At 36.8% G+C, this 10,694-nt stretch overlaps 1 protein-coding gene, 1 non-coding gene and 1 pseudogene across 2 annotated transcripts in view; 1 reads left to right on the plus strand and 2 right to left on the minus strand.

Moving 5' to 3' along the window:
- Trim69 (tripartite motif containing 69) overlaps positions 1–9,919 on the minus strand; it is a 32,969-nt gene extending 23,050 nt beyond the window's left edge. The window contains exon 1 of the mRNA XM_015480711.2: positions 9,805–9,919. Within this exon, the coding sequence (XP_015336197.1) occupies positions 9,805–9,810 (6 nt within the window). The 5' untranslated portion in view covers positions 9,811–9,919. The remainder of the gene's footprint in view (positions 1–9,804) is intronic.
- Trnag-ccc lies at positions 1,077–1,150 on the minus strand. The gene has a single exon. It is a non-coding gene; the product is annotated as a tRNA-Gly (tRNA).
- On the plus strand, positions 5,819–6,486 carry LOC107138140 (annotated as a pseudogene).
- Positions 9,920–10,694: the final 775 nt, after the last annotated feature.

A 10,694-nucleotide genomic window follows, 5' to 3' on the forward strand; every position in this document is an offset into this window, starting at 1 on the left:
TTAAAAAAAAAATTCTCTCTCTCTCTCTCTCTCTCTCTCTCTCTCTCATCTCTCTCTCTCAAAAAAAAAAAAAGAAAAAACAAATGCAAAAACAAAGCTTGCTCACTCTATCTGCAAAACCGTCTTATGCAAAACCCAAAGGAAAGGAAATATTGTACAACTGTATTACTAATGCACTGTTGTGTGCAAAGTAAAAAAAAAAAAAAAAAGACTAGGGATGTAGTTCAGTGGTAAATTGCCCCTGGGTTAAATCCCTTTTGCCCTCAAAATAAATAAAAAATACAAATGGACTAGAATAAAACTATTTCAAATAAATGCATTTGAATAATCTGTGGAAAGTGCTGTAAGCAAGGAGACTCCTCATTATTAAGATATGAATTTTCTTTTTTAAAAGAGTCATGAAAGAAATGGGATAAAAATTTTGAAAAATAGACAAAGTACTTGAATAGATATTTTATCTAAAGAAGATAAAACAATTGGTCAACATATAATTGAAAAGATGCTCAAGGGCTGGGATAGTGGCTCAGTGGCAGAATGCTTGCTCAAATGTGTGAGGCACTGGGTTTGATCCTAAGCACCACATAAAAATAAATAGATAAATAATAAAGGTATTGTGTCCATCTACAACTAAAAAAATATTTTTAAAAAAAGAAAGAAAAGATGCTCAATATCATTAGTCATTAGGAAAATCCAAATCAAAGCCACAGTGAGATACAATTTCTCTGTTATAATTTTTTAAAATTGGAAAATAACCAGTGTTGTTGAAGATAAAAAGAAATTGGAACTCTCATACGTTGCTGATGAGAATGTAAAATGATGCCGCTGCTGTGGAAAAGTTTGGTAGTTCTTCAAAAAGTTAAACATAGAATTACCACATGACCTAACAGTTCCACTCCTAGGTATACACCCAAAAGAGTTGAAAACAGACATTCAAACAAAAACCTCTATTCAAATGTTAATATCACTATTTACAATAGCCACAAGTGCATTGATGACTGTTTATTTTGTCTTCATTTCATATCTAGAGTCTCACCTTTACCTTTCCAAATGCAATATAGCTTTTTTTTTTTTTTTCTTTGTGGTGCTGGGGATTGAACCCAGGACCTTCTGCATGGGAGGCAAGCACTCTACCAACTGAGCTATATCCCCAGCCCCATAATGTAGCCTTTTTTCTCTTTCAATATTACCTCTCCAGTTTCTTTTTCTGAAACTCCTATCAAACAGACATCAGAGTTTCTCACTCCAGTCTCAATTTTTCTTAATTTCTCTTTTATATTTCCTAAGTCATAGTATCTTGCTTTACTCTGGACATTTTCTTCAATTCTTATAGATGCAATTTATTTTTTGTTCCTATTTTTGCAAGAGACTTGGGTGAAGGTGGAAGCAGAGCCATATTTGAGGATATTTTCTTTAGGAAACAATATGTGCACAAGTTCTTTTTTTCCCCATGACAGCACTCAGGAGTGCTTACTGTGCAGTCTTGCTCCTGCACACTACCTCATGAACAGATTGTTTCCTGTAAATATAGCTTATTTGTCCTTATTCAACTTCACTTTACCTGTATCTCAAAGATAAGAGCTCTGAAGTTTTTCCTTTAGCCTACTGTATCCATCTGTTCTCATTGTTCTCTACAAGGTACATGTAGGTCTTGGTCCACATGATAAGGCACTTTTCTATGTAATTTTTTTGGGGGGGGATACTGGGCAATTTGCCACTGTGCTGCATCTCCAGCCTTTTTTTATTTTGAGACAGGGTTTCACTAAATTGCTTAGGGCCTGCTAAATTGCTGAGGCTTGCTTCAAATGTGGATCTTCCTGCTTCAGCCTCCAGGGTTACTGGGATTACAAGTGTGCACCACCATATCCAGCTGTAATTCTTTCTTTATGTTAGATCTGCACTCCTTCTTCATAGGTTGTATTCCAAGTTACTTGATGTATCTAGTTTCACTGTAAAGAGTTTATCTATTTTTCATTGTCCTTGTAGTTTTGACTTAAAGAAGGATTAGTTTCTAAGAGAAGAGGGGGAAATCAGTATTTTTATTCTACCACTTTAAAACTAAAGCTTAAATTGTCACTGAAACTTTATCCAGTATTTCTAGCTCTCTAGACAAGGGTGTGTATGTGTGCATGAAGAGGATAGCCATATTTCAAGATGTTTTCAATACACCACCAACTAGATTGAGTAATAGACTTTTAGCAGTAATCAGTGTGGATGCCATTCCTCAAATAATACAAGTTGAATTTCTCTCCAGCCCATGGAAATAGAGACTCAAAGTCAATATTTAAGAGTGTTATAGAAAATACTGTGAGGTTTTTGCATGTTTAATTTTTTTTAGACTAAGAGTAATTCCCAGTGCCTACCAGAAATATCTGCCATCCCCATAGCCCACGCTAAACATCAGCACTCCACATACCATGTGGCTTCCACTCCCTTTCCCAAACCACAGATGGGCTTCTGACCTATTCCATAGACTGTCCAGCAACCCTAGATCTGATCTAATGCAAAAAGAAGAATCTGGAAACAGAATCAGGAAACTGAAAGTAAGAGCAGTAGTCTGAAGGATCATCATGAGGTAGAGTTCAGGAAAGGAAAGATTATGGGATGGAGAGTCATAAAGAAACAATCTTGGAGATGAAGTTTAAACAGAAGGAAGAAAAACATGCAGAAGTGTAGGGTGAAGTCAGCTATTGGGTAGAGACAAAAATTATAGAAACAATGTGGAAGGACTGGGGTTGAGGCTTAGAGTGCTTGCCTAGCATGCATGAGGCACTGGGTTCGATCCTCAGCACCACATAAATGTAAAATAAAGATATCGTATCCACCTAAAGCTAAAAAATAAATATTTTTTAAAAAGAAGCAATGTGGACAGTGGCTGTGTTATATTAACCACTACACTGTCCTTTGATTCTTCCTAGCAAGATGCTTTGTCATTGTAGAGGCCCAAAACATGTGTTGGAGTAATAAACATTTATCCTAATAATAAGTGAGGTTTTCTCTTTGCTTAAGGTAGCTTGTCTGAATCTCTGCCCTTTTAATAGACCATCTACCTCAACTAGATACTCATTTGGTAGAGTTTGCTAAACACTCATTTAATGACACTCTCAACCTTCATCTTTCTTGACTTATTTACTTTATCCTTTGGCCCCTGTGATGTGATACTGTCCTAGTTCTCCTTCCTTTGGCCCCTCCTCTGCCTTGGTTAGTTTCTCTTACTCTTCTCATTCTAAGTGTGGACAATGGCATGGTCTGTCTTCAGCTCTCTTCTAGCTCCACTCTATATTCTTCTTACCAAATTAGTCATTCATTATATGATTTCATATACAACCTCTATATGAGTAACTATCAAATCTGAATCTCTGAGCCTATGACTGGGTCCTTCAAAACCAATATTACTAGAACAGAAATCATTTTTTCCCAAATCAGTTCCTTCTGTTGTTCTCCTTCTTTTTATTATTTCTTTGCTGAATTTTTTTTTTTTTTTTTTAAACATCGTCTATGTTGCCCAGGCTGGTCTTGAATGTGTGGGCTCAAGGGATCTTCCACTCCCAGACTCCCAAGTAGTTGGGACTATAGGCGTGTGCCACCACACCCAGCTCTCGTTCCTTCTTTTGACTTCCCTATATCTATTAATTGCATCACAAGTCTTCCAGTTTTTAAATCTGAATTATCTTTAGATATTTTATTATCTTCTTCATGCCCTATCATCTAATCAGTTGCAAGCTCTAGTTAATAATGATTATTAACCCTCCAAAATCTTCTGTTGTTCTTTGAACCTACCAAGATAAGTTTTTGTGAGTTTTTTGAAGGCCAGAATTCAGAATTCTCTTCAATATGTTGAAAATTCATATTTCTAGTCTTATTTTCCATGGTTCTGCTATACATTGAAAAACTTTAATTTACTGTCCTTTTACATGTTAATAATTCATTTAAATTTCATTAACCCAAAAGATAACAAAATATTCAAAAACAGAGTACTTCATTTTTTGTCCCAGACTGAGTGAGAAATTATGTGAAAGTGAGAGAACAAAATCTGTTTATTCTCCATCCTTTCAATGTGCTAAAAGACCAAACCCAGAAAAAATATTCAAGTACAAAAAATTTGCATTTTTACTTGGGACGCTAAGGTTGGAGGATCACAAATTCAAGGCCAGCCTGGGCAACTTAGTTAGACCCCGACTCAAAATAAAAAAAAAGGGATGGGGTTGTGGCTCAGCAATAGAGCACTTGTCTAGCATGCAAGAAGCCCTGGGTAGAATTCCCAGTACAGGAAAAAAAAAATGCATTTCAAGCCAGCCAGGACTGTCTTGAAAACTTTAAAAACAGATGCTTTCTGAATAAAACAAAACTTGTAGGAGAAGCCAGCCAACAGGGGATGATCTAGGAGAAAGGGTACCTTACCTACCAGAGCTGGTTTGTGCTGATAAATCCAGCCACTGCTGCTACTGCTGTTGCTGCTTTAATTCTTTTATTATTTTTTTATTTATATGAGGTGCTGAGAATTGAACCCAGTGCCTCACACATTAGGAAAGTGGTCTACCACTGAACCACAACCCCAGCCCCTTCTTCTTCTTTTTTAAAAAAAATATTTTTTTAGGGCTGGGATTGTGGCTTAGCGGTAGAGGGCTTGCCTAGCGTGGGAGGGACCCAGGTTCGATCCTCAGCACCACATAAAAAGTAAAGGCATTGTGTTGTGTCTATCTATGCCTAAAAAAAAAATATTTTTTAGTTGCGGATGAATACAATACCTTTATTTTATTTATTTATTTTTATGTGATGATGAAGATCAAGCCCAGTGCCTCACACGTGCTAGGCAAGTGCTCTACCACTGAGTGACAACTCCAGCTTCTTTTGAAAGTGGATGTTATTTAGGAATTTTATTCAATGTGTTTTTAAAATATATTTGAAGTAGATAGTAGTTGCCAAGACTGGGTCAAAGGGGTTTGGAGGTGACTGATAATGGCCTTGGGATTTCTTTGGGGGATAATGAAAATGTTCTGGAATTAAGATAGTGGTGATGGTTGTACAATTTTGAGAATATGCCAAGAACCACTGAATTGTACATTTTAAAAGACTGAAATTATGATATGAAAAATATATTTAATGATATTGGTTGTTCATACAATATGATTGATTTGGGATTTTATAGTTAATTCATCTTGCCAGTTGAGGTTCTTCCAGTTAGCCTGTCTCTCAAGAATAAATCCTTTAGCCAGGCATGGTGGCACACACCTGTAATCCCAGCAACTAAGGAGTCTGAGACAGAAGGATCACAAGTTCAAAGCCAGCCTTAGAAACTTAGCAAAACTTGTCTCAAAATTAAAAAGAAAAAAATTAAATAGGGCTGGAGATGTGGGCTCAATGGTTAAGCACGTATGGGTTCAATCCTCAATACCCGCCCCCACCAAAAAAAAAAAAAAAGAAAGAAAGAAAAAACACATCTTCTGCTATAATAACAAGACATGGATCATGTAATATTTAGTAAGCATTCACTATGCAAAATGCTTTATGCATATTATCTCATTTAATCTTTATAAAAACCCTATGAGATAGGTATTATTACCCCACTTTTAAGGAAACTGAAGCTTAGAGAGGTTAAGTAACTTGCCAAAAATCACAGTTATTAAGTATTGGAGCCCATATTTGAATTCCTTATCTGCCTCCAAAGCCTTTTATCTTAATCATTAAATAGCAAAAGGCCAATCAATATGCTTTATGAAACTGGATTTATTAAGAAGATCTAATGAATGAGGCAAAATACCTGGAACAACTTTTTACTGCACTGGAGAGAAGTAAAATATTGAAACCAGGCTCTCTCTTTCCAGACTAGGCCGAGCTGTAGGCGCCATCATGGGAGTCGACATAGGCCACAACAAGGACCGAAAAGTTCAACGCAAGCAGCCCAAGAGCCAGGAAGTCTACCTAAGGCTGTTGGTCAAGTTGTACAGGTTTCTGGCTAGAGGAACAAATTCTACTTTCAACCAAGTGGTACTGAAGAGGTTGTTCATGAGTCGCACCAATAGGCCACCTCTCTCCCTCTCCCGGAAGGATGATCCCAAAGATGAAGCTTCCTGGCCGAGAAAACAAAACCTCTGTGGTCGTGGGGACCATAACAGATGACGTTGGTTTCAGGAGGTGCCTAAACTGAAAGTGTGCGCACCCAGCGTGAGCAGCCGAGCCGCAGCCGCATCCTCAAGGTTGGGGGCAAGATCCTCACCTTTGACCAACTGCCCCTGGACTCCCCCAAGAACCGTGGCACTGTCCTCTTCTCTGGTCCTCGCAAGGGTCGAGAGTGTACCGTGTACTGGCATTTTGGCAAGGCTCCTGGGATCCCACAGAGCCACACCAAACCCTGTGTCCGCTCCAAGGGCAGGAAATTCCAGCGCGCCAGAGGCCCGAGGGCCAGCCGTGGGTACAAAAACTAACCCCGGATTTACTGTTAATAAAGAGGCTTTGAATTTGAAAAAAAAAAAAAAAATTGAAACCAAAGGAGATTCTAAATTTCAGTACCTGGAAATCTTTTTTTAAGATTTATTCACTTTTTTTTTAAGAGAGAGAGAATTTTAATATTTATTTATTTGTTTTTTAGGTGGCCACAACATCTTTATTTGTATGTGGTGCTGAGGATCGAATCCAGGCTGCATGCATGCCAGGCGAGCACGCTGCCACCTGAGCCATATCCCCAGCCCAGTACTTGGAAATCTTTTAGGATATCTTGTCTTTATAAAGCTGTGGCTGCTAGGAATCACTTTCTAAGAAAGTGCGTCCTCCTTCTTCCACTTACTGCACACATTCTCAGAACAGAGAAAAGGCAAGGAGAGCTATGATGTCATTAGAAATTTGTTTAAGTAACTTGCCATACATACCCATTTGTCCCACTCTTCAGCATATACCCAAAGGACTTAAAATTAGCATACTCTAGTGACATAGCTACATCAATGTTCATAGAAGAACTTCAGATAGAGCATTAATCTCCAGGATATATAAAGAACTCAAAAAATAATGCCAAAATAACAAATAACTCAATCAATAAATGGGCAAAGGAACTGAACAGACACTTCACAGAAGAAATATGAATGGTCAACAAATATATGAAAAAATGTTTAACATCACTAACAATTAGAGAAATGCAAATTAAAATTACACTGAGATTTCATCTCACTCCAGTCTGAATGGCAATTATCAAGAATATAAGTTACAATAAATGTTGGCAAGGATATGGGGGGAAAGGTCCATTCATACATTGCTGGTGGGACTGCAATTGGTGCAACCACTCTGGAAAGCAATATGGAGATTCCTCAGAAAACCTGGAATGGAATCACCATTTGACCCAGTTATCCCACTCTTTAGCATATACCCAAAGGACTTAAAATGAGCATACTGTAGTGACATGACTACATTAATGTTCATAGCAGCTCAATTCACAATAGTTAAGCTATGGAAAAAACCTACCTAGGTGCTCTTCAATAAATGAATAGATTTTTTTTAAAGTGGAATATATACACAATATAATATTACTCAGCCATAAAGAAAAATGAAATTATGGCATTTTCAGTAAATGGATGAAACTGGATGCTATCATGCTAAGTGAAATAAGCCAATCCCAAAAACCAAAGGCTAGGGGGAAGAGAGGGAGGATGGGAATGGGAAAAACAGTAGAATGAATCAGTCATAACTTTCCTATGTTCATATATGAATACACAGCCAATGTAACTCCACATCATGTACAAAGCACAAGAATGGGAAGTTATACTCCATGCTTGTATGTCAAAATATATTCTACTGTCACGAATAACTGAAAAGAACAAATAAAAAAAGAATTATTTAAAAAAGAAGAAGAAATCTGTAGGAAAATTTGTTATCCCAAAGATTTTATTTTCCTGAGAAGCTTTAGATTGCAAATTTTTGAAATCAAGGTTAATAAAATATATAAAGGGCATTCATTTGTTGCTTTCCAGCCTTTAGTCCTCCAAAGTAAGTTTTTAAAACTTTGATGGGCAGATTTTGAAGAATTAACCTAAGAGCAGAGAAATACAATCCATCTAGAGAGAAGCCATATGGCACAACCAACTCATACTCAAGAGCAAAACGCACCCTTGCTTCATAAGTTCTGCCTAAATGTTAGATCATTTAGTTCACAACTTTCTAGCCTCTGACTGAATATTTGAAATGAAATGCTTACCATCACAGGACCAATTTTTCTTACTATTATAGAAAAGTATCTATTTTTCCTGATTTGGCCTTAAAAGGGATAAGAATATAATAGGTAGAGACAATAGTGTTTATTCTTTTCCTCTAAAAATTATAAACACAATGTTTATAGCCCCTGTTTCCTTCAACAGCTAAGGACAAAGAAGAGTAAAAACAAACCTAAAGGTCCTGTGATAGAGGAAATTAGAACCTGATCTTATTTATTTATTTATCAGTGCTGGAGATCAAACTCAGGGGTTCTTTACCACTGAGCTATATCCCCAGTACTTCTTATTTTTTATTTTGAGACAGAGTCTCACTAAGTTGCTGAGGGTATCACTAAATTGCAAGGCTGGCCTTGAAATTTTGATCCTTCTGCCTCAGTCTCCCAAGTTGCTGGGATTACAGGAATATGCCACTGCACCAGAAAGAACCTGGTCTTAATAATTAATGCACATATAATGAACTTAAACATCATAAGAAGAGGAAACTGGTAGAAATGATAACTCAGAACATGAGCGCTCATATGTTGAGATTTTGTCAATTAATTTTAGTGAGTTTTTTTCAGCTTTCTTGTGGCAAATATACTTTCTCTTTTGTCTGTCTCACAATGAAAAGAACACTAAGTTCAGAAGAATATAATTTCTTTTATTTTAGCTCTGAAAGGATTTTCCCACATTTTTATTGGTGCATTATAATTGTACGTAATGATGGGATTTTTTGTTACATAATTGTACATTCACAAAATATAACAATTTAATTTGACCAATATCACTCCCAGGACTTCCCTTCCCTTCCCACCTCCCACCCCTTGTCCCTTTCCTTTTACTCATCTCCCTTTGGTTTTCATGAGATCCACCTCCACTGTTTTGTTTTGTTTTTTTCTTTTTTACCTCCAGCTTCCACACTGGAGGTAAAAAAGAAAAAAAGAGAAAATATATGACCCTTGACCTTCTGAATTTGACATATTTTGCTTAACATGATGGTCTCTACTTTATGCATTTTCCTGCAAAAGACATAATTTCATTTTTCTTTATGTCTGAATAAAACTACATCATATAATACACACACACACACACACACACACATTTTCTTTACTCTTCATCCTTTGATGAACACCAGGTTGGTTCCATAGTTTGGTTATTAAATTGTGCCACTATAAATATGAGTATGCATGTATCACTGTAGTATGATGACTTTAATTCTTTGGAAGGGATCTTAAGATAAGGAATTCAATTTAAAAAATATTTAGCTCCTGGGAGAGTAGGCTCTGCATCAAATAAAAAATATCAAGAATTATAGTATAACAAGAAAACCAAGTTATACTTAATAATTTTAATCAAAAACTAATAAGGTGATTACATTAATAAAGAGGGTAGTTTTATATAGCATTTAATTTTTCTCAAAAAGCTGTGGTGGATTTCATTACTTTCTTACCAGCCTCTCTAAATTCTCAGTTATTTTGAGGTCTTCAGAGAATATAGAAGCTATAACCTGTACAGCGAAGTTAAATATTTTCCTGTATTTTCTTTCATGGTCTAAAATTCATATCCCATTCTATGATCTTATTTTCCATATCATATCCAGAAAACCAGCTGCATTGGAAGAATAACTCACCTCCATGAAGCTTGATCATCAGGCCACCAGGAGCAGAAGCAGGACACTTGGATCAGCTCAGTAGGACCAGGATGGCTGCAGACCAGGAGCCTGGGACCTGTACGCTAGGAATAGGCTCAGAGCCCATGAGGGGAAGAGGAAAAGTTCAGGAGTTGGAGAGAAGGCACAAAGCCAGTGTAAGGTCTGGCAGATTCCGTGACAGTTTGTCAGTTGCTTAAAAGAAAGAGAAACCCTGATTGGAATGACTTATCAACTCACCCTTTTTTCTTTCTTTTTTCTTTTCTCTTTTTGGTGGTTGTGATTTGAAGTGATAGTCTAATATTAAGGTTCATAGATCCCCATTTCTGAATGAGGCTATTTTATAAGAGAAAATAAACAGCAGCAGCAGCTTATAAGTCTAACACCCTGCTCTTGATCATCACAAACAGCATCAAGGCACCAACCAAGAGGCTTTAACTGACAGTTGTTTCACCTCTGACATTCTATTGAAATAGCCCTGAAAAAGTAACAAAGGCCAAGGAAGCAGGGCAAAAAGCATTTCAAACAGTTTTTTCAGCAGTTTTAGCTTACAGAGATTCACACCTTGACTGCTGTGATCTGTGTGACCTATAAGGAGCCAATACAGAGTTAACAAGGTTTTTTAGTAGTAATTATTCTAAGTCAATATTTTCTTAAATGTTTATCTCCTATCTAACTGTCCAGCCTTAATACTCACAATTTTTGCCCTGGAGTTTGTGCCATACTTCTGTGGTTTTGCACATTCTGTCCCTTCTTCCAGGGGGCTCCTCCTTCACCAAGAAAGTTATTGAGAAGTCAGAATTATTTCCTCTTTTATGTTTCAGCAGCACCCTGCAGATATTTCTATTATAACTTTTATTACACTGCATTAT

The sequence above is a fragment of the Marmota marmota genome, unplaced genomic scaffold, assembly GCF_001458135.2.
Source record: "Marmota marmota marmota unplaced genomic scaffold, marMar, whole genome shotgun sequence".
In the NCBI taxonomy this organism is placed as follows: Eukaryota; Metazoa; Chordata; class Mammalia; order Rodentia; family Sciuridae; genus Marmota; species Marmota marmota.